Below are 25096 nucleotides of genomic sequence, written 5' to 3'. Positions count from 1 at the left end.
GCAAGGCGCCGCATAGACGCATGCGGATTTGCTCCTTCCGGTTACGACTTCATTTGGCGACTCAGTTGGGCGTCATATACGAGGGACGGATAATATCGGCAATGAAGTGAGTTTGTTTTGTGAAGTCTCAGCGGTTGTGGATTTTCTCCGTTCAGGCGCCAGAAATACGGGACGTGACACAAGCTATTGGGCGCTGTACCCTCGTGTATTTTGTAGGATTGTGCTTGTTATAGCTTGTTCAGGTCTGAGATTGCAGCTTTATGCCCCAGGTTCTCTCAGAAAAGCGGAGTAAAATCGCACAGCACGCCTTCGTGTGGACAGAGCCCAAGCTAGAAATCCCCCCTTTTTTGTTATTATAGACCTGATGGTTATATGTAATCAGCAAAGTCACATCAGAGGTGCAGGATCCATGATATGATGGTCATCAGTGGTGTCCCACAAACCCCTTTGACTAATTGTCCATCAGTCTCTGCTGCAGTATCCTCACTTTGATGGGAAGAGTAGTTCTGCGTGCTGCGCTCTCCTTCCTGCCCATTATGGGGTTCTTTAATAAAGGCTCAGCTCACTAAAGTTGGCAAAACTCAGGTACGCAACCCCCTGCGGTGGACATGCATCAAACTTAGGGTTTGGGCGTGCAGCTGACGAAAGCCCAGACCTGTCCAGTGCTCAGCTTGTCCCTAATACACAAGCCGTGCAGGAGAGAGTAACCAAAGCAGAATGCAGGGTACACGTCCCTACAGCGCCTATACCCAGCACATCTGTAGAAGTCCCACTAATGCCCAGCTCGCCCTGCACATGCTAGCACTTCAGCTCTACGCGTTTCTGCATCAAATAAATGCCTCATCAGGAGCAGCTAATGTGAGCGTGGAAAGGAGCGGCAATACACTGCGATTTGGCACAAAAAGATGCGCTACCCCGCACACCTAGGGGCAGCGATCCGGCGCTAGGATGGCCGTGAAAGGCGACAAGTAGAAATGTGTACAGGAGCCTTAAAGGGGTTGTCTTACTGCAGCAAGTGGCATTTATCATGTAGACAGTTAAAACAAGCCACGTACTAATGCGGTGTTATCCATGTTGCTTCCTTTGTTGGCTGGGCTCATTTTTCAGTCACATTATACACTGCTCGTACCCAGGGGTTATGACCACCCTGCAGTCCATCAGCGGTGGCCATGGTTGTACAGTATAGCAAAAGGTGCTGACCACTGATGGAATGTAGGATGGTCATAACCCCTGGATCCGCACAGTGGTTAATGTGATGGAAAACCTGAGTCCAGCCAACAAAGGAGGCAATATGGATGATAACTATACATTAGTAAGTAGCTTGTATTAACTGTGTCTAAATGATAAATGACATTTCCTGAAGTGAGACATCCCCTTTAAAGGGAACCTGTCACCGGGATTTTGTGTATAGATCTGAGGACATGAGCTGCTAGATGGCCGCTAGCACATCCGCAATACCCAGTCCCCATAGCTCTGTGTGCTTTTATTGTGTATAAAAACACGATTTGATACATATGCAAACTAACCTGAGATGAGTCCTGTATGTGAGATGAGTCAGGGACAGGACTCATCTCAGGTTAGTTTGCATGTGTATCAAATCATTTTTTTTACACAATAAAAGCACACAGAGCTATGGGGACTGGTTATTGTGGATGTGCTAGCGGCCATCTAGCAACCCATGTCCTCAGATCTATACACAAAATCCCGGTGACAGGTTCCCTTTAAGGCTTTGTTCACGGTTCTGCGTGGAGCCTTTATAAAGGGATGCTGTCATAATGGGCAGGAAGGACAGCGCAGCACGCACAACTACTCTTCCCATCAAAATGATGATACTGCAGCGGAAACTGAGCACAATCCATTAGTAAGTGCCTTGTATTATACATAATAAATGCCATTTGCTGAAGTGAGACAGCCCCTTTAAAGGGAACCTGTCACCTGGATTTTGGGTATGGAGCTGAGGACATGGGCTGCTAGATGGCCGCTAGCACATCCGCAATACCCAGTCCCCATAGCTCTGTGTGCTTTTATTGTGCAAAAAAACCTGATTTGATACATATGCAAAATAACCTGAGATGAGTCCTGTCCCTGAGATGAGTCAAGGACACAGGACTCATCTCAGGGTAATTTGCATATGTTTTAAATAGTTTTTTTTCTACACAATAAAAGCACACAGAGCTATGGGGACTGGGTATTGCGGATGTGCTAGCGGCCATCTAACAGCCCATGTCCTCAGCTCTATACACAAAATCCTGGTGACAGGTTCCCTTTAAGGACATAACATCATACTTTAAAGGGGTTGTCAGGGTTCAGAGCTGAACCCAGACATATCCCCTTCTTCCTCCGCTCGGCCCCTGTGACATGATGCTCCGCTTCCGCCTAGCAGAGACCTGGTACACAACCTGATCTTCTGAAAAAGCCCTTGCCCTCCTCTATACAGCTCATGTTAGAGGGGCCTGGTGGGGGAAGAACCCGGACAACCCCTTTAATAGTAAGCTGCAGCCTACAGTGGTAGATGTGGCACAGGAGACTTCTACCCATGCTGTGTGGAAAAACAAGGCAATTACATTAGCCCCTTCAAGACTAAGCCAGCTTTCCCCTCCGCCCAGGACAGCACCTTAAGAGACCGCCTCCGTCCGAAACAGGAACTTCCGCGGAGAGCTCTTAAGGAGGGGCTCTGCCCCTGTAGCACCAGTTAATTGCGAGAACTTGTCCTAATGTTACTTAACCCCTTGAGGACCCTGCCATTTTTCACCTTAACCCCTTGGCAACCGGAGGTTTTTTCATTTTTGCGGTTTCATTTTTCCCCCCTATTTTTCGTGAGCCATAACATAACATTGTTTGCGGGACAAGTTGTACTTTCTAATGCCACCATTAACTATGGCATAAAATGTAGTGGGAAGCGGGGAAAAAACTCCAAATGGGGTGGAATTGGAAAAAAAAACGCAATCCCTCCACCGTTTTACGGGTTTTGTTCCCACGGCGTTTCATTTACAGCAAAACTGACCCATGCCCTTCATTTTCTGGGTCAGTACGATTACAATGATGGCCCATATGTATGGTTTTTTAATGTCTAAATAGTGTAAAAATACATTTAAACTTTGAGATTTCTTTTTATTTTTTACATCACTATATTCTCACCCCCATAACCCCGTCTGCTGAGCTGTTTAGGGGCTCATTTTTTACGGAACAATCTGTACTTTTTATTGATACCATTTTGGAGTGTGTGTGTCTTTTTTATCACATTTTATAAAGAATAAGAGAAGCAATGAAACGTCATTCGCCGTATTGGATTTTTTTTTCTGATTTAATAGTATGGGCTCTTTCGGTTGTGGTGATACCCATGATGTTTATATTTATTGTTATTTACAGTGGATATAAAAAGTCTACACACCCCTGTTAAAATGTCAGGTTTCTGCGCTGTAATAAAATGAGACAAAGATAAATCATTTCAGAACTTTTTCCACCTTTAATGTGACCTATAAACTGTACCACTCAATTGAAAAACAAACTGAAATCTTTTAGGTAGAGGGAAGAAAAAAAAATAAAAAAAAAATAATGTGGTTGCATAAGTGTGCACACCCTTAAACTAATACTTTGTTGAAGCACCTTTTGATTTTATTACAGCACTCAGTCTTTTTGGGTATGAGTCTATCAGCATGGCACATTTTGACTTGGCCAGAAGATCCAGCTAAAGAAAAACAGTCGCAAAGCATGATGCTGCCACCACCATGCTTCACTGTGGGTATGGTGTTCTTTTGGTGATGTACAGTGTTGTTTTTGCGCCAAACATATCTTTTGGAATTATGGCCAAAAAGTTCAACCTTGGTTTCATCTGACCATAACACCTTTTCCCACACACTTTTGGGAGACTTCAGATGTGTTTTTTGCAAAATGTAGCCTGGCTTGGATGTTTTTCTTCGTAAGAAAAGGCTTTCGTCTTGCCACTCTACCCCATAGTCCAGACATATGAAGAACACGGGAGATTGTTGTCACATGTATCACACAGCCAGTACTTGCCAGATATTCCTGCAGCTCCTTTAATGTTGCTGTAGGTCTCTTGGTAGCCTCCCAGACCAGTTTTCTTCTAGTCTTTTCATCAATTTTGGAGGGACGTCCAGTTCTTGGTAATGTCACTGTTGTGCCATATTTTCTCCACTTGATGATGACTGTCTTCACTGTGTTCCATGGTATATCTAATGCCTTGGAAATTCTTTTGCACCCTTCTCCTGACTGATACCTTTTAACAATGAGATCCCTCTGATGCTTTGGAAGCTCTCTGTGGACCATGGCTTTTGCTGGGGGATGTGACTAAGACAATTTCAGGAAAGACCAACTAGAGCAGCAGAACTTTATTTGGAGTTAATCAGAGGCACTTTAAATGATGGCAGGTGTATGCTGACTCCTATTTAACATGGTTTTGAATGTGATTGCTTAATTCTGAGCACAGCTACATCCCCAGTTATAAGAGGGTGTGCACACTTATGCAACCACTTTATTTTAGTTTTATTTTTATTTTTTTCTTCCCCCCCCACCTAAAAGATTTCAGTTTGTTTTTCAATTGAGTGGTACAGTTTATAGGTCACATTAAAGGTGGAAAAAGTTCTAAAATGATTTATCTTTGTCTAATTTTTTTTACAGAACAGAAACCTGACATTTTAACAGGGGTGTGTAGACTTTTTATATCCACTGTAGGTATTTATTTTTTTATTATACGTAAAGGGGGGGTGATTAAAACTTTTTTTTATATATATATATTTTTTTATATATATTTTTTAACTTTTTTCATTTTTTGTGATCATTTTGTGGCTCATCTATGAGCTTATTAATTTAATTTTGTTCTTTCAGGGAATTTTAAATTGCTATTGAAAGTCAATTTTGCTCATTTCTTATCCTGCCCTGCCATCTGGTGGCCAAAATAGGAATTGCAGCGAGGCTGAAAGTGTTCAGCGCAAGTACCGATGCCCCATTTGGCCATATGGGGCATCGGTAGCAAGCCTGGAAGCGTGAGCTTCTGGGTTTTTGCACATTTAGATGCCGTGACCTCACTTGGTCACGGCATCTAAAGCATTTAATTGCTACGATCGGCATTATTGCCGGTCACGGTAATTGGCCGCAGGTCTCTGCTGTATGAAACAGCAGAGATCTACTGTCCATGACGCCCATTGCACATGCGAGCGGGCGCCATGTTCGCATATCGTTTCAGCGCCATACATGTATGGCACTGGTAGCGAAAGGGTTAAGGACCAGGCCATTTTTAGCAAATCTGACATGTCACTTTATGTGGTGATAACCTTAATACACTTTTACTTATCCAGGCAATTCTGAGATTTTCTCGTCACGTATTGTAAATTTGAGTAAAAATTTTTTAAATTCTCTACTTTTAAAATAGATAGTAATTCCTCCAAAAAATAGTTATTACTTTAAATTTCCGATAGGTCTTCTTCATGTTTGGATCATTTTGAAAATGATATTTTATATTTTTGGGGATGTTAGAAGGCTTAGAAGTTTAGAAGTAAATCTTAACATTTTTACGAAAATTTCCAAAACCCAATTTTTTAAGGACCAGTTCAGTTATGAAGATACTTTGTGGGGCTTGCATATTAGAAACCACCCATACATCATCCTGTTTTAGAAACTGCACCCCTCAAGGAATCTTTCAAGGTGTGTAGTGAGCACTTTGACCTCAAAGGTGTTTCCTAGACAGGCAGTGAATATGAAAAAATGCATTTTTTTCTAGAAAAAGTTGCTTTGCACACACACTTTCCTAAAGGGTAACAGGACAAAAAATGATGTATGGGCACATAGCAGGGCTTTAGAGTCAAATAGCAAAATTTGGATTTTGCTGACCTGAATTGGCAGACATTGATTTTAGGCGCAAGGTCCCCAGAAATTAAAAACCCCAAGAAGTGACCCCATTTTGGACAGTGCACACCCGTACGAACATTTTAAGGGATGGAAAGAGCACTTTTGACCTAAGGAGTTTCACAGAAATGAATATGTAGTGGTTGGTAAAACTACAGGGTACATCATGGATGAAATTAAATTAATACTCCATGGATGTGTGGTAGATTTTAAACCACTCCTGCATGCACGGGCCAGGTTTTTTAGGGCAGGTTTCGCAGTAGTAAATGGTGTCTTTCCTTATCTCCCTTGTGGAACCCATCCTGCATCTTTTTTGGGTCCCTCCCTTCCTTGCTGTATGGGGGACTTGACCTGGAAAATGTTGCCCTGGTACAACACGGGCATCATGACTTCCTGAAGTACTAGGACCCTAACCAGCCTGGCTTAGAAAAATTAGGGCCTTGATAACCACCTCTTGGAACTGAAGGAAAGTTCCTGTGTGGCCTGCAGATTGCTCGTGCACATTGTACAGATGGCAATGTGCACGGCCAGCTTTCTGTACCAGACTTTCATTTTTCCTGTGGCACTGTAGGGCTTCATAAGTTGATCTGAAAGATCCACCCCTCTTATGTTTCTGTTGTAGTCCAGGATACATACTGGTTTGGGGGTAGTGGTTGTGGTACCACGTACAGGGGCAGTGGAGCTGGTGTTAGTGTAAATGGTGGTCAGTACAAGGATGTCCCTCTTGTACTTAACCATCAGCATGTTCTCATGGAGGAGAGCCCTACTTTCACCCATTCTCAGTGGTTGCCCTACCAGGGATCTAGGGAGGCCTCTCTGATTACTGGGCACTGTGCTGCAAGCCATTGGCAGTTAGGGACATGAATAGGGGTAGGCTGGTATTAAAGCTGCAGTAAACGATTATTTCTGAAAGACGAGACAGAGGGGATATGATAGACACTTTTAAATCATAAATTGAATCGACAAGGTAAAAGAGGAGAGAATATTTAAAAGAAGAAAAACTGCTACAAGAGGACATAGTTTTAAATTAGAAAAATAGAAGAAAACCGGCACTCCAATAATCTTTGCTGATAAGAAATTTATTGGTCACTCATATTAGGGTGACGCGCGTTTCGGGACTCACAGGTGCCCTTTTCAAACAGAAAGTGAGCAGCTAGTATGACTCACCTAATTATATTTTAACAAAATAATTACTGGATCTTTAAAAGGGGATTTATTGATAGTACAGCGAATTATACTTAAAGGGTTAACAAACTAAAGGACAGGAACAAAGGGAACATTTTAGCTACATTTTCCTTTAATTCTTGTGGAGCACCTCAAAAACCTGAACCTAAAAAATGGTTTGGGAAATTTTCTTGAAAACGTGAAAAATTTATTTTAAAATTCTATGCCTTCTAATGTCCTAAAAAAAAAATGACACTTACAAAATTATGCAAATGTAAAGTAGACATATGGGGAATGTTGATTGATAGCTATTTTATGAGGCATTACTATCTGCCTTAAAAGTAGAGAAACTCAAATTTTAATTTTACATTTTTTTTTATAAATAAAGGAAAAAATATTGATCCAAATTTACCGCTACCGCTGAAGTACAAAGTGTCACCAGAAAACAATCTCGGCTTGGATAAGTAAAAGCATTCAAAAGTTATTACCACATAAAGTGACAAATGTCAGATTTGCAAAAAATAGACCTCGGCAGGAGGGTGAAAACTAGCCTAAGGTAGAAGGGGGGGGTTAACAGATCAGTTTTTATTGTTCCTGTGACAAAACAGATTACATGAACATTCCGTATTTTTCGCCCTATAAGATGCTGCGGCCCATAAGACTCACCTAGGTTTTAGAGGGGGACGATCAGAAAAAAATATTTTTCATTACACCTCAGGTCAGACCCCCAATGTTAATAAGACTTCAGATCAGACCTCAGCTCAGACCCCAATGTGAATGACCCCCAATAAGACCTCAGATAAGAGCCCCATATGCCTCTCTTCAGCCCCTCCATATGCCTCGCTTCAGCCCCCAAATAAAAAAAACACTTACCGCTGCCTTTCCTGCTCCGGCCGCCGCCACTCACCACCACCCGCGCTTGGTAATTCTCTTCAGTCTGCTGTGTGTGGCGCGCACAGTGTGAGGTCACAACGCGCCCTCACATGTGTGCAGCCTTCACAGTAGGTAGACAGTAGATGTGAACTCAGCCTAAGAATATGACCACGTCCTGTTCCATTAAGGAGATGTCTTTCCATGGTAAAGTCGCATGAAAGTTACTATATGACTGCCAGTTTTCTTTAACTGGCATGTAACAATCTCCGATATTTCAACATGGTTGGAAACTTTGCAAAAAAACACCTTTCATGTAATTTTGTCAGTGTTGCCCCAGTCGAGCATAAGAGACCAAATGCATTTGCACGGTCAATAAAATGTATTAGTATTGTGTGAGCTATCGGCACTGGAAAGTTTCTGCCCAGACTTTGTGAATATGTAAAAGTGGTTATGGTTATGTGTACATGACAGAATGTGTCTAACTTTCCTTTACTCTTTTGCAGTCCTTTAACAAAAGTAAAGTTGATAAATGAGCTCAATGCTCGTGAGGCAAAACTTGGTGTAAAGGAGTCTGTGTCGTGGCATCAAGACTACAAAGACAGTGCTTGGATCTTTATGGGTTAGTTAAACAGCAGATGTGTGATTATGTTAAAGAGAATGTGTCTCCAGTTTTCTTCTGCCCTCACTTATAAGTCCTAAAGGCTCCAGCACATGCCAATGAGCCCCCATATTCATGAGCCTATGGCTCTCCCCGCCCACTTGCCTCTGACAGTAGTTTCTCCAGCTGAATCGGCAGCAGCTGGACGGGGAACACCAGGACCCCATCAATAATCGGGACTAGTCATTATGCTGTGGAGCTGTTCAATAAAAGATTTTGGCAAAACGGCCGTATCCATTAAAGAAAGTGACCCAGCATTTTGCTAAGGCAACCTGTCCCTAGTTTGTGTTGCCCTTACTTAGGACACCATAACACTGGTGTAAGGAAATCTATTGTGTTGACAATGAACCATTTATGTTAGAGCTGCTGTTATAATAGAGGTGGTCAACCTACCACATTCCTGGCCAGGTAATATCTCAGAACGACTGCTATGGTGCAGTAGCGTGCCTAGGGTGTTTGGCACCTGAGGAGGGTCATTTCTCTGGCAAACCCACCCCAAAAAAATTGACCACAAACCTCTTACATCCAGGGACATCTCCTGTCATGTAGAACTTCTCTTTCCTCTTCTCCTCCGTTACACCGCCATGACAAATCCTTTCAGCCGCATCTCGTCTATACAGAGTTTGTGGCACAGAAATGTTAGATTTCTCAGTTTTTCCATCAACCCCCCCATCCTGGTGTCCCCACAGTGTCATCCTGCTGCCATCTGCAATACTGTGCCCGTTGTGCCCCCCAATGCCCCAGGTACTATTCTGCTGAAAAAATTGTGACCCCAGTAGACATAATTGGGGTCATTAATCAAACTGGTGTAAAGTAGAACTGGATTTCCAAAAGAGCTATCAAATATGAAAGGTGGAATCTGATTGGCTGCTATGGGCAACTAAGCCAGTTCTACTTTAGACCGGTTTGATATGTCCCTCCCCTTTAGACCGGTTTGATATGTCCCTCCCTATAGTGTCCACAGCAGCTATAATCTCCGCTCTATTGTGCTCCTGGTAATTATCCATGTATAGTGTCCCCAGAAATAATAGAATTGCACCAACAGTGCCTCCCCAATAGCAAAGCCACCCACACTGCCCCCCTGCGCTGCCCCCCGCACAGCAGTGTCCCCCCCCCCCCTGCGCTGCCCCCCACACAGAAGTGTCCCCCCCCCCTGCGCTGCCCCCCGCACAGCAGTGTCCCCCCCCTGCGCTGCCCCCCGCACAGCAGTGTCCCCCCCCCCCGCACAGCAGTGTCCCCCCCCCCCCCGCACAGCAGTGTCCCCCGTCCCCCCCCCGCACAGCAGTGTCCCCCGTCCCCCCCCCGCACAGCAGTGTCCTGCCCCCCGCACAGCAGTGTCCTGCCCCCCGCACAGCAGTGTCCTGCCCCCCGCACAGCAGTGTCCCCCCCTGCGCTGCCCCCCGCACAGCAGTGTCCCCCCCCTGCGCTGCCCCCCGCACAGCAGTGTCCCCCCCCCCTGCGCTGCCCCCCGCACAGCAGTGTCCCCCCCCCTGCGCTGCCCCCCGCACAGCAGTGTCCCCCCCCCTGCGCTGCCCCCCGCACAGCAGTGTCCCCCCCCCCTGCGCTGCCCCCGCACAGCAGTGTCCCCCCCCGCGCTGCCCCCCCGCACAGCAGTGTCCCCCCCCCCCCGCGCTGCCCCCCCGCACAGCAGTGTCCCCCCCCCCGCGCTGCCCCCCGCACAGCAGTGTCCCCCCCTGCGCTGCCCCCCGCACAGCAGTGTCCCCCCCTGCGCTGCCCCCCACACAGCAGTGTGTCCTGCCCCCCCGCGCAGCAGTGTGTCAGCAGTGTGTGTCGTTGTCCCCCCCCCCCCCTGCTCTGCCCCATCATCACGCACACCTGCACCGGGATTTCACTACCACATAGGCCTCAGGCTTACTATGGTGGTGATCGGCAACGAGGGAGGGAACTATGCGCTCCTGTGCCCCGCCGCAGTATGTGGCCGTCAGCGCTCCAGCAATGAGGGCTTCCATTTGTATTTATGGAAGCACTCATTGCTTCTGGCGTCCAGTGAGGACTGCACCCCACTGCTATGGTGTTGTGCTGCGTCAGCAGTCTATGCCATGTGGTGCTGCGCCAAATTAGAGTAGGGACCTTCTGAAAAGTGGCCACCTTGATGTGGTGAGTGGGCCTATGCATTTTTATCTAAACATATACAAAGTGCCTCGTGGACATGCTTATAAATTAGGCTTAGTAACAGTAGATCAATGCATAGCATGATCCATGTCTTTTTTGAGAGAAAAAAAGAAATTTTTCTGCTACTTTCTTGGTTGTTTTTAGAAATCCTCTAGACTTCATTGGAGAGAAAAGAACTCATCTATCTCAATGCTACAATCTTTGGATGTGTGATGTTTATTTCAGTCATTCACTCATAGCTTAAGTCTAAGATGGAAAATCCCCTTTAAGTAGCTCGTTTTTAGATATATGTTACTTTAAACCCATTATTGACCTGAAAACCGTTTGTTTGATTTTCCCTTTTGTTCAGGTGGGTTTCCCTATGAGTTGACAGAAGGTGACATTATCTGCGTCTTCTCACAGTGAGTTTACTATTTGTCCTACTTGTTTCCCCGTCCTGCTTATAATACTGATAATAAACATTAAAATTACCTTTTGTCTCAAAAGGAAAAATCCACATTAACCGGGGAATGAACACTTACCTGGTGACCTCTGTTTTATTTTTGTAGTTGCATATCTGATAATTCATAGTTACATAGTTAATACGGTTGAAAAAATACAACGTCCATCAAGTTTAACCAAGGGATAGGTGGGGATGCGAATCCCAGAAGGAAGTGAGACTCAGATTTTTTTTTACACGTTTTCATAAGCATTTATGTTTTTTACTTTTAAGCATTTGTCTAAACTTTTTTTGAAACTGTCCACTGTTCCTGCTGTGACCACGTCCTGAGGAAGTCTGTTCCACAGATTCACAGTTCTCACAGTAAAGAAGCTTTGATGCTTCTGGAGACTGGACTTTTTCTTCTTCAGTCGGAGGCAGTGCCCCCTTGTTTTTTGAGCACATTTTACATGGAACAGCTTTTCGCCGTATTGTTTGTATGGCCCTTTTATATATTTTTATAGGACAATCATGTCCACTCTTAGACATCTCTTCTCAAGACTAAATAAATTACATTCTCTTAATCTTTCTTCATAACTAAGACCCTCCATGCCCCTTATCATTTTAGTCACTCTCCTCTGTACTTTTTCCAGCTGCAGTGTGTCATTTCTATGTACTGGTGCCCAGACTGAACTGCATATTCCAGATGAGGCCGCACCAAAGCTTTGTAAAGTGGTATCTGTAAAGAATAAATCAAGGCAACTGGACGTACTGTAGATTTCTTGAAAACGTTTCACTCGTTCTTCCAACGAGCTTTCTCAATTCTGAGTGACTGTACAAAAATTCTCTAGGAATATGTAACTGAATCAACATCTGGTAATTATACCCAGCATGGGGTCAGAGGTCATTATACCCAGCATGGGGTCAAAGGAGTTGATTCCATTATCCTAATTGGAGTCAGTAGGTGATAATGACCTCCCAGAAAAAGGTGTCAAGACAGCATTGTATGTGGCAGACAATAAATGTCTAACCCCCCCGCCCCTATTCAAGCTTGGCTTCTCCACTTTTACGTAGATGGCCTCCTTCACACCTCGTTTGTACCAATCGGCCTCCTTATCCAAAACACGTACTTGACTGTCTTCAAAGGTGTGACCTGTTTCTTTTAGATCTAAAAGAAATGGGTCACACCTTTTGAAGACAGTCAAGTATGTTGGAGAGCGACTGAGCTGTTTGCCTTTCAGGCCTCTTCTGGTGGAGGATTCAAGGCAAATGTTGCCCTCTGATCTGAGGTCTGGAGTTAGGAAACATATAAAAGGAGGTAATATTCTCTAGGCTGCTCTCCTGCAAACATGTTTGACTTGAGGGACAGAATTGAAGCCACTTGGTGTACTGAAATTACTGAAAAGAATAGCTCCGCTTTTTCTTTTTGTTTGTTTATTTGTTTTTTAACCCAACTTTCTGAACCTTATACAAAAACTTTGTCAGAGATGTACAATTAGCATTGCTAATTTAAATAAATAAATGAAAGGCAATTAAATAAGAGATGTGTTCAATGTCGGTGGAATTTTCTGTCTGATACCTTTCTATCTACCTCCAGACATAAGGAAAGTTATTAGTTCATCCTCTTCCTCTTTTGACTTCTGATTCCTCCTGCTCAGATTCGGAGTACAAAAAATATTTATTTTCCTCTGACAGCGCTAATTAAAGCATCAGGGTGACTTTGAATTTAATAGTAGAGCTCTGCTATGACTTTCTTGTGCACAGGAGCCCAGAGTATTCCATGTGTGGTCTACCTAGTGATTTGTAAAGTGGCAGGACTATGTTCTCATCACGGGCATCTATTCCCCTTTTGATGCAACCCATTATCTTATTGGCCTTGGCAGCATCTGCCTGACACTGGTTTTTACAGCTCAGTTTCCTATTCACTAAAATTCCTAGATCCTTTTCCATGTCAGCGTTACCCAGTGTTTTACCATTTAGTATGTACGGGTGACTTGCATTATTCCTTCCCATGTGCATAACCTTACATTTGTCAGTGTTAAACCTCATTTGCCATTTCTCTGCCCAAAGCCTCCAATCTATCCAGATCCATCTGTAGTAGTATACTGTCCTCTTCAGTGTCATTTACTTTACAGTTTAGTGTCATTTGAAAAAATTGATTTTACTATGCAAGCCTTCTACAAGATCATTAATAAATATATTGAAGAGAATAGGGCCCAATACTGACCCCTGAGGTACCCCACTAGTGACAGTGACCCAATCTGAGTGTGTACAGTTAATAACCACCCTCTGTTTTCTATCACTGAGCCAGTTACTTACCCACATACAGACGTTTTCTCCCAGTCCAAGCATTCTCATTTTATATACTAATTCTAGTAGTTTATTAACGCTGAAAGCCAAACAAGGCTAATTACCCAAACTTGACCCTGATATAAAGTGTATAAAAAAAGTAACTTTTATTCTCGCTGATTTAACAGCTCTCTTGTGAGACAACAAAAGTTAAAATTAGCTGCATCCCGCGCATATGCTATTAGAAATCATGCACTATACAGATGGTAGCCTGCGGGGGACGTGCACTATCCCCCCCCAATGCTACACAAATGACCATGTCTGTCAAATGCTAATGTGAAACTGTGCAAGGTTCACCAGTTACTTCACTGGCAATCGGATCCCTTAAGGATAACGCAACACCATATACTAGTAGTTCAGACATTTTCAGATGTGACAATACTTATTTTTTTTTATTGTTTATATATTTTGATATGTAAAATTGGGAAAGGGGGGGTGATTTTAAACTTTTAATATATTGTTTTTTTTATAACTATTAGGCTGCTTTCAGACGAGCGAGCGTCACACTCCGGACGCGCATCACTCGTCCTTAACCACCTCCGGACCGCCTAACGCACATGTGCGTTCCGGAGGTGGCAGCGCTGCGCACAGTCACGCATATACGCGTCATCTCGCGAGACGCGAGATGACGCGAGTATGCGCCCGCGCGTGCGCAGTTCGCGCCGGCATTTAATCGAGAAGTATTTCGTCAGCAACCTGCCAGCCAATGATCGTGGCTGGCAGGTTGCTGATTTTTTAAAAAATCCAATCAAAGTGCCAGATAGCAGATCATATTTGTAAATATGATCTGTTATATGGCTGCCTGCTCCTCTGCTGGTTCTTTTCGTCGGTTGGATCCAGCAGAGGAGCAGGCTTCACAGTGAGTACACCAAACACTACACTATAGCCCCTGATCACCCCCCTGAACCCCTATTAACCCTTTGATCACCTCTTTGATCACCCCTGTCAATCACAAGTGAAAAGAAAAAAGTGATCAGTGCAAACTGTCACTTTTTTTTTTCACTGTTATTGACCGTTAGGTTTTAGGTATAGTTTAGGTCCCTTGGTTAGGTAGTTAGCGATCAGTTAGCGCCCAGCCCACTGCACCGCAGTCCGTTATTCGCTGATTAGCGTATCGCTAATCAGCATTTGTACTTTTATAGTATCTGGAAGTGATCAAAACTGATCACGGTCAGATCTATAATTGTATTAGTGTCACTTTAGTTCGCCCTCCACCCAAAACGCAGTGTTTGCCCGATCAGGCCTGATCGGTCGCCCACACGTGCGTTCGCCCACACCCGCCCCACCGCAGTGACAAAAAAAAAATTTTTTTTTGATCACTGCACATTCACTTTACACGCACTGCGGCGATAAAAAAATCAGTTTTGATATTTTTTATCAACCGCAGCAGCCTCCGGTACTTCGCTAGCCTCCCCTTTGTAAGACAGGCTTACCCCTAAATTTAGTTGCCCACATGTCTAACAGGGGGTATTCCTCTGAAGAGGCCTACAGGCTTCTGACCCAGTCGCATGAGGAATGGGAACCCTCATCTGATGAATCCAGCGGGTCAGAATACGAACCTGTAGAAAGCAGTGTAGGGCTGCAGTAAACGAATATTTTTGTAATCGAGTATTCTATCGATTATATTTCTCGATTCATCGAGTAATCTAATAAGAAAAAGCTACTTAAAATAACGTACGTAATTAGGTATGTATAAAGTTATTGGGTTTAGAGAGGGGTTAATGAAGGCACCTCCAAGGTGCTTCCATTAACCCCTCCAAACCAATAACTTTATACATGCCCATTGGGTTTGGAGGGGTTAATGGAAGCACCTTGGCATTAGGCATGTATAAAGTTATTGGTTTGAAGAGGTTAATGAAAGCACCTTGGAGGTGCCTTCATTAACCCCTCTCTAAACCAATAACTTTATACATACCAAGGTGGTGCCTGCAGCCTCCATTAACCACTCTCTCTCCATCTCCCTGCCCCCAGCCTCTGATCTGCCTCCCCCTCCAGCCTCTGATCTGCCTCCCCCCCAGCCTCTGATCTGCCTGCCTCCCCCTCTCCCCCCAGCCTCTGATCTGCCTCCCCCTCTCCCCCCAGCCTCTGATCTGCCTCCCCCCAGCCTCTGATCTGCCTCCCCCCCTCCCCCCAGCCTCTGATCTGCCTCCCCCCAGCCTCTGATCTGCCTCCCCCTCCAGCCTCTGATCTGCCTCCCCCTCCAGCCTCTGATCTGCCCCCCCCAGCCTCTGATCTGCCCCCCCCTCCCCCTGATCTGCCCCCCCCTCCCCCTGATCTGCCTGCCCCCCCAGCCTCTGATCTGCCTCCCCCCCTCCCCCCAGCCTCTGATCTGCCTGCCCCCCCAGCCTCTGATCTGCCTGCCCCCCCAGCCTCTGATCTGCCTGCCCCCCCCAGCCTCTGATCTGCCTGCCCCCCCAGCCTCTGATCTGCCTGCCCCCCAGCCTCTGATCTGCCCCCCCCTCCCCCAGCCTCTGATCTGCCTCCCCCCCCAGCCTCTGATCTGCCTGCCCCCCAGCCTCTGATCTGCCTGCCCCCCTCCCCCCAGCCTCTGATCTGCCCCCCCTCCCCCAGCCTCTGATCTGCCCCCCCTCCCCCAGCCTCTGATCTGCCTCCCCCCCTCCCCAGCCTCTGATCTGCCTCCCCCCCCTCCCCCAGCCTCTGATCTGCCTCCCCCCCTCCCCCAGCCTCTGATCTGCCTCCCCCCCTCCCCCAGCCTCTGATCTGCCTCCCCCCCTCCCCCAGCCTCTGATCTGCCTCCCCCCCTCCCCCAGCCTCTGATCTGCCTCCCCCCCTCCCCCAGCCTCTGATCTGCCTCCCCCCCTCCCCCAGCCTCTGATCTGCCTCCCCCCTCCCCCAGCCTCTGATCTGCCTCCCCCCCTCCCCCAGCCTCTGATCTGCCTCCCCCCCTCCCCCAGCCTCTGATCTGCCTCCCCCCCTCCCCCAGCCTCTGATCTGCCTCCCCCCTCCCCCAGCCTCTGATCTGCCTCCCCCCCTCCCCCAGCCTCTGATCTGCCTCCCCCCCCTCCCCCAGCCTCTGATCTGCCTCCCCCCCTCCCCCAGCCTCTGATCTGCCTCCCCCCCTCCCCCAGCCTCTGATCTGCCTCCCCCCCTCCCCCAGCCTCTGATCTGCCTCCCCCCCTCCCCCAGCCTCTGATCTGCCTCCCCCCCTCCCCCAGCCTCTGATCTGCCTCCCCCCCTCCCCCAGCCTCTGATCTGCCTCCCCCCCTCCCCCAGCCTCTGATCTGCCTCCCCCCCTCCCCCAGCCTCTGATCTGCCTCCCCCCCTCCCCCAGCCTCTGATCTGCCTCCCCCCCTCCCCCAGCCTCTGATCTGCCTCCCCCCCTCCCCCAGCCTCTGATCTGCCTCCCCCCCTCCCCCAGCCTCTGATCTGCCTCCCCCCCTCCCCCAGCCTCTGATCTGCCTCCCCCCCTCCCCCCCCCCCCATCATTGGTGGCAGTTTGCAGTTCCGATCGGAGCCCCAGCAGTGTAATGCTGGGGCTCCGATCGGTTACCATGGCAGCCAGGAGTCACGCTACTGAAGTCCTGGCTGTCATGGTATGTTAGCGAGCAGAGAGCAGCGCATTATACTCACGTGCGCTGTGGCCGCCGGTCGCTCCTTCTTCTGTCTGTGCGGCGGATTGCTAATGCTTACAGCATTAGCAATGCGCCGCACAGACCTATGAGAAGGAGCGGCCACAGCGCACGTGAGTATAATGCGCTGCTCTCTGCTCACTAACATACCATGACAGCCAGGACTTCAGTAGCTGCCATGGTAACCGAACGGAGCCCCAGCATTACACTGCTGGGGCTCCGATCGGAACTGCAAACTGCCACCAATGATGGGGGGGGGGGGAGGGGGACCCTGTGGGATATGGCCGGCAGATTCATTGGTAGTGCAGTGGCCACAGTCCCTCCCCTCCTCCTCCTACTCTGTCCTCATTGGTGTTCAGCGGAAGCCGCGCACAGTGGGGAGGGAGAGACTCCCTCCTCCTCCCTCCTCCCTCCGCTGTGCCGGCCGGCTCAGTCCTGCCTCTCTGGCCTCCGGAGGACACGGAAGCGGTGAGTGAGACGCTTAATTTCACTCCCGCTCCGTGATCACGTGGTGTAAACGATTCCTCGATGCAGGGAAACTGCATCGATGAATTTTTTGACTCGATTTAATCGAGTTATTCGAATAATCGTTTCAGCCCTAAAGCAGTGGCTCTCTGACCCAAAGTTCGGACGAGGAGGCTGAGGTCCCTGATACCACCAGGCGTACCCGGCCCTGTGTCGCTAGACCGCAGGATCCGCTTCAAGAGCAGCAGAGTGGGGCTGGTGCTGTCGGATTACGTGGTGAGGCATACACCAGCAGCCCAGCCCTCCCTGGACCTAGTACCAGCACTGCCGTACAACCTGGTGAAGTAGCGAGCACCAGAAGGGCAGTTGAAGCTGGTACGGTGGCACGTGCAGTAGTGACCCCGTCGCAGCCACCGCAAAGACGTGCCCGTAGAGCCCCTAGAATCCCAGAGGTGCTGGCAAACCCTGATTGGCAGTCCCCAACTTCAGCCGCACCTGTAGTTTTCCCTTTCACTGCCCAGTCTGGAGTTCGGGTTGAGACGGCTCAGATCGGTTCGGCCCTGGGATTTTTTGAGCTGTTCTTGACTGCGGAGCTTTTAGACATAGTTGTGGCCGAAACAAACAGGTATGCCACACAATTTATCACCGCTAACCCGGGAAGCTTTTATGCCCAGCCTTTCCGGTGGAAACCAGTCCAAGTTTCCGAACTTAAAACTTTTCTGGGCCTCCTCCTCAACATGGGCCTGACAAAAAAGCATGAATTGCGGTCATATTGGTCCACGAACCCGATTCATCACATGCCCATGTTCTCTGCTGCCATGTCCAGGGCACGTTTTGAGGCCATCCTGCGGTTCCTGCACTTTAGTGACAACACCGCCTCCCGTCCCAGGGGCCACCCTGCTTTTGACCGGCTCCACAAAATTCGGCCCCTCATAGACCATTTCAACTAGAAATTTGCAGATATTTATACCCCAGAGCAAAACATCTGCGTAGACGAGTCCCTGATACATTTTACCGGGCGCCTTGGCTTCAAACAATACATCCCAAGCAAGCGCGCCCGGTATGGGGTCAAATTGTATAAGCTCTGTGAAAGGGCCACAGGCTATACCCACAAATTTCGGGTCTATGAGGAAAAAGATCAGACCCTGGAGCCGGTCGGTTGCCCTGACTACCTGGGGAGCAGTGGGAAGACAGTTTGGGACTTGGTGTCACCCTTATTCGGCAAGGGGTACCATCTTTATGTGGACAATTTTTACACAAGTGTGGCCCTCTTTAGGCATTTGTTTCTAGAACGGATTGGCGCCTGTGGTACCGCGCGAACTAGTCGCGCGGGCTTCCCCCAACGGCTCGTTAGCACCCGTCTTGCAAGGGGGCAGAGGGCCGCACTGTGTAACGAAGAACTGCTCGCGGTGAAATGGAGAGACAAGCGTGACGTTTACATGCTCTCCTCCATTCACGCAGACACGACAATACAAATTGAGCGAGCAACCCGTGTCATTGAAAAGCCCCTCTCAGTCCACGACTATAACCTCCACATGGGAGGGGTCGACTTCAATGACCAGATGTTGTCTCCGTATTTAGTTTCCCGACGCACCAGACGCTGGTATAAGAAGGTGTCTGTATATTTAATTCAATTGGCTCTGTACAATAGTTTTGTTCTCTACAGTAAGGCTGGGAGAACTGGATCCTTCCTCAAATTTCAGGAAGAGATCATCGAGAACCTCCTGTATCCAGGAGGTTCCGTGGCCCCAACCACCAGTGTAGTTAGCCGTCTACACGAGCGACATTTCCCCAATGTCGTTCCTGGTACCTCAACCCAACCGTCACCCCGAAAAAGATGTCGTGTCTGTAGCAGGAGTGGAATAAGGCGTGACACCCGCTATTTCTGTCCTGACTGTCCGGACCACCCTGCCCTATGCTTTGGAGAGTGTTTCCGGAAGTACCACTCACAGGTACACTATTAGCATAGGGATCATCTCACCAGGACAGGCACACAGGGCTATTAGGGCCCATTCACTCACAGCTGCTGCAAACGTCTCCTTTCACATGGGACAAAGTGCATAACGCACTTCGCCACATCTTTGGGCGATTTGCGCTTTGCACATTGACCCATGGGGAAGGAGAGGTTTGTTCTATAAAGGTAAAAAAAAAAAAAAAAAAAACACACCAGTAAGCAAACAGGTTAATGTTCAGTTAAAAAAGTTAAAGTTACATGTTCTGTTGCAAAGTTAATAAAATTATTGCGTTGCGGCCTGGTTTTTTCTTTTTTTTTCTTTTTTCTTTTTTTACCTTCCAGGTGGACCAATCGATTGACTAGCTGCAGCACCGATGTGCATTCTGACAGAAGCATTGCGCTGCTGTCAGATTACACGCAAGTCTGTGTATGCGGCGCTGCAAGACGGGATTTTCTCCTCTGCAGTGACAGATACGTTTGCCGAGGCATACCAGCTGAGGAGGAGGCGGCGTTCCTATGCTTTGGCAAGCACTTTGTGTATATATATATATATATATAAAAAAATAAAATAAAATCCCGGCAATGATTTATTCATCTACATCGATTGATGTGAATGGAGAAATCTGGTTTGCCAGGGCATACGAGCTAAGTGGGTATGGATGTAGGGCGGAGCTCCTATGTCCTGGCAGACGCCTTTCCCCTCCATTTTTTTTTTTGGGCAGAGATTTTTTCATCCACATTGATCGATGCGAATGAAGAAATCTGTGCCGTTCATTTTTTTTCTTTCAGCCCAGAGGCTGAACGGAAAAAAAAATCTCATTACCTGTATGCTCAATATAAGGAGAATAGCAGAAACTCCTAATGCTGGCCATACATGTAATGATTGCGGAGACCCTCAAATGCCAGGGCAGTACAAACACCCCACAACTGACCCCATTTTGGAAAGAAGACACCCCAAGGTATTCGCTGAGGGGCATATTGAGTCCATGAAAGATTGAAATTTTTGTCCTAAGTTAGCGGAAAGTGAGACTTTGTGAGAAAAAAAAAAAAAATAATCAATTTCCGCTAACTTATGCAAAAAAAATAATAATTCTATGAACTTGCCAGGCCCCTCATTGGATACCTTGGGGTGTCTTCTTTCCAAAGTGGGGTCACATGTGGGGTATTTATACTGCCCTGGCTCTTTAGGGGCCCTAAAGCGTGAGAAGAAGTCTGGGATCCAAATGTCTAAAAATGCACTCCTAAAAGGAATTTGGGCCCCTTTGCGCATCTAGGCTGCAAAAAAGTGTCACACATCTGGTATCGCCGTACTCAGGAGAAGTTGGGGAATGTGTTTTGGGGTGTCATTTTACATATACCCATGCTGGGTGAGAAAAATATCTTGGTCAAATGCCAACTTTGTATAAAAAAATGGGAAAAGTTGTCTTTTGCCAAGATATTTCTCTCATCCAGCATGGGTATATGTAAAATGACACCCCAAAACACATTCCCCAACTTCTCCTGAGTACGGCGATACCACATATGTGACGCTTTTTTGATGCCAAGGTGGGCAAAGGGGCACATATTCCAAAGTGCACCTTTCGGATTTCACCGGTCATTTTTTACAGATTTTGATTGCAAAGTACTTCTCACACATTTGGGCCCCTAAATTGCCAGGGCAGTATAACTACCCCACAAGTGACCCCATTTTGGAAAGAAGACACCCCAAGGTATTCCGTGAGGGGCATGGCGAGTTCCTAGAATTTTTTATTTTTTGTCGCAAGTTAGTGGAATATGAGACTTTGTAAGAAAAAAATAAAAAAATAAAATCATCATCATTTTCCGCTAACTTGTGACAAAAAATAAAAAGTTCTATGAACTCACTATGCCCATCAGCGAATACCTTAGGGTGTCTACTTTCCGAAATGGGGTCATTTGTGGGGTTTTTCTACTGTTTGGGCATTGTAGAACCTCAGGAATCATGACAGGTGCTCAGAAAGTCAGAGCTGCTTCAAAATGCGGAAATTCACATTTTTGTACCATAGTTTGTAAATGCTATAACTTTTACCCAAACCATTTTTTTTTTTGCCCAAACATTTTTTTTTTATCAAAGACATGTAGAACAATAAATTTGGCGAAAAATTTATATATGGATGTCGTTTTTTTTGCAAAATTTTACAGCTGAAAGTGAAAAATGTCATTTTTTTGCAAAAAAATCGTTACATTTTGATTAATAAAAATGCCAGCAGCAATGAAATACCACCAAATGAAAGCTCTATTAGTGAGAAGAAAAGGAGGTAAAATTAATTTGTATGGTATGTTGCATGACCGAGCGATAAACGGTGAAAGTAGTGTAGTGCCGAAGTGTAAAAAGTGCTCTGGTCATGAAGGGGGTTTCACCTAGCGGGGCTGAAGTGGTTAAAGGGGTTCTCCGGGAATTAAGAAAACGAAAATACTTAAATATTACTTCATTATAAATATATTCCCAAATACCTTTCAGTAGATATAATGGCTTGTTTTGTTTAGAAACAAAATGAGCGCTGTCCTAATCACACAGGAGGACAAGTTACTTCAGAACACTGAGTTAAAGAGCTGCCTCATCCTCCTCTCTGCTCTGATTGTCAGGGGTTATGATCCTGACTACAGTTTAATATGATCTTCAGCTGAATCTCCATGGTAATAAAGTTCATAGGGAGATATGAAGTACAGAGCAGATGGACAGGACAGACTGGTAATATGGGTCTATGGTAATGGAGACTGCAGACAAGTGCTGCTGCTCATTAGTAGTAATGAGCGGCAGGGGCTATATTCGAATTTGCGATATTTCATAGAATATTCGTCTTATATTTGCAAATTCGAGATTATTTTATTGAATGTTAAAAATCGGCAATGTAAAAAATCACGTAATTCGAATTCGTAACGCGAAATACAGGCGTGTATCACTTTTGCTACATTTTTCAAGCTGCTAGAAGTTTCCGGAGACTGGAGAAAATGGTTGTCACGGCAGAACATTACACAAGCTTTATATGCAGATAGAGTCAAGTGCTATATTCGTGATTGCGAATTGTGTACTTAGCTGAGATGTTCTAGTAGCAGTCTGTGGAGTTTTTGTCTTTTCCGTCACCTGGGGAGCTGACGTGCTCCATATTTCTGTTCTCTGACATTATAAGCTCATCAAAGCTCAATCCTTATCCTACTGTTGAGAATGAGAAGGCTTAAATAAGTGTTTATGATCTCTTAGTAGTTTAGAGATAAAGGTTATTAGATGACCGGCACAAAGTGAAAGTCAAAGTACAAGTCACACAGTTAAACGGTTAACCCTTTGTGACAGTGGCTCAATATTTTTAAGGCCAATTGAAAATATTATTTTTTGCCAAAAATGAGTTAATTGCAATCGGAAGCAAAAATTGCCTCCGACTAAGGTGTACATAGCCTTTAAGGTCCTGCCAAGGTCTGGACTTTGACTGGGCCATTGCACCTTGATTTCTTTATCTTCCATTTTATTGTACATTTTCAGATGTGCTTGGGATTGTAGTTCTTTTGAATGACCGAGTTTCAGCCAAGCTTTAGTTGTTGGATAGATGGCTTTACAATACTTTGATATACTGAGAAGTTCATGGTCAACTCAATGACTGCATGGTGCCCAGGCGCAATACAAGGCTGAAATACAATCCCAAATGATCACCCACCATCACCATGCTTGACAGTTGGGATGAAGCTGATGAAAATCTGATGAACCGTGACCCACTGGGGTACACACAGCTGTATCTGAATCAAATTTCAAGGCTTACAGAATGTTGAGATTTCCAACATTTGGAGCTTTTTCTTTTCAAGCAAACAAGAATACCCTCCTTTTTATTATTCCCAATAGACAGCTGTTGGTGCCATCTTGAATGCAGATTACGCAACAGAAAATGCTTGCATTTTGCTGCTAAATCGCTGGCAAATTTTGCCCATGTGAAAATGGCTTCATTCAGGGTATGTTCAACCAGCGCAATCTGCTATCAAAACACTACTAACAGATTTCCATTGATTGTAATGGAAAAAACGCCACCATGTGCACATGATGGCTGTTTTTTTTTTTTTTTTCCCACCGCTGATTTGAAATTTGCTTCAGAAGTAGCATGCTACTTTTTTTAAGCAGACTTGGAAGTTAATAATGAAGTGCTAAAATAGCTGATATATTTCTGCACACCAAAAATGCACTGTTCAGAGGTGGATCAGGAGGATTTCCATGTGAGCATACCCTCAAGATGAATAAGCAGTAAATCTGCAGCTAGTTAACATACCCACAGGTAATCCCAGGGAGGCCACCACTGAATTTTCCTGTGTGAAGGAGAGCCTCTAGATGTTGTTGTATTTTTTACGGTTTTGTCTTTATCATGTTTGTGTTTTTTTTATATATATATATTTTTTTTTTTATGCAGATATGGGGAAATTGTAAATATTAATCTAGTCCGTGATAAAGTGACGGGGCGCTCTCGTGGATTTTGCTTTCTGTGTTATGAAGATCAGAGAAGTACAGTGCTGGCTGTAGATAATTTTAATGGCATCAAGGTTAGTCCCTGTCATATAGAAACTTTTAATGGTTACAATCTACAGTGTATGTGTGTGTGTATATATATATATATATATATATATATATATTACCTTTGTTCTTCTCTGGTAGTTGAAAGGCCGTACAATCCGTGTGGATCACGTGGCCAATTACCGGCCACCTAAAGATGGTGAAGAAGTTGATGAAGTGACACAAGCACTGAGGGAGAGAGGCTGTGGTGCTAGGACTCCTTCCCCGTCTTCATCAGAGGGAGATGCAGAGGAATTCCAAAGGCCAAAGAAAGGTATCTCTTTTCATATGATACAATTTAGACCTAAGATAATCCTGTAATCAAAAACTATGTGACTCACTGTCACAGTGCTGGACTTAGAACTTGATCCTAAAATGCATAGTAATTAATTGCATGAGTTATTAGTTTATAAACTGTCGGACTATAAAACGGATAGGTCATAATATCAGACTCCCTTCAGCAACCCAGCAGCAACTAACAGCTGGTTGGTGGGGGGTGCCAGGTGTCAGACCCCCCACCAAGCTGATATTGATTAACTATCCTATGGATAGCTCATTAGTATGTTAGTCCTAAAACCATATTTAACACAACTCATTTATGTCCTGTCCTAACAGAAAAAAAGAAAAAGAGAAAAAAGGAAAGCAAGAACCATTCAAGTGAAAGAAGCAGTGGAAATAACCCGATTAAACAAGAACGTGATGATCCAGGGTATGAAAAATACAATACAAAGCAGCTGAGCTCCAGAGATAATCGGAATGCTTCCCCAACAGAGACTGGCTCCAGAAGTGGTCTGCCTCATTCTGACAAGCACAGAGCCCATCATAGTGCATCAGATAGACATACCGAACAGAGACATAAGTTACCGGAGAACAAACCCAGAGATAATGGATCAAAAAGGCCGAAAGAATATGAGAAAAGGGAACATGAGAAAATAAGAAAATGATGTTATTTCGTTATATATCGTATTTTTCGCCCTATAAGGCCCATAAGATGCACCTAGGTTGTTGAGGAGGAAAATAAGAAAAAATATATTGTTAACCAAAAGGTGTGCTTTTGGTGGGTTTGAACTAATGGTGGTCTGTG

At 45.7% G+C, this 25096-nt stretch overlaps 1 protein-coding gene across 1 annotated transcript; it reads left to right on the top strand.

The window, feature by feature from the left end:
* RBMX2 (RNA binding motif protein X-linked 2) lies at positions 1–25096 on the top strand. Its single transcript, XM_044268433.1, has 6 exons — positions 1–106; positions 8403–8518; positions 11040–11091; positions 23873–24002; positions 24115–24286; positions 24628–25096. Exons 1-6 carry the CDS (start codon positions 21–23, stop codon positions 24954–24956), a joined length of 885 nt encoding a protein of 294 aa, XP_044124368.1. The 5' UTR covers positions 1–20; the 3' UTR covers positions 24957–25096.

The sequence above is a fragment of the Bufo gargarizans genome, chromosome 9, assembly GCF_014858855.1.
Source record: "Bufo gargarizans isolate SCDJY-AF-19 chromosome 9, ASM1485885v1, whole genome shotgun sequence".
Classification (NCBI taxonomy): Eukaryota; Metazoa; Chordata; class Amphibia; order Anura; family Bufonidae; genus Bufo; species Bufo gargarizans.
The sequence above is the reverse complement of the archived record's forward strand: the minus strand, read 5'-3'. Positions and strand labels throughout refer to the sequence as shown.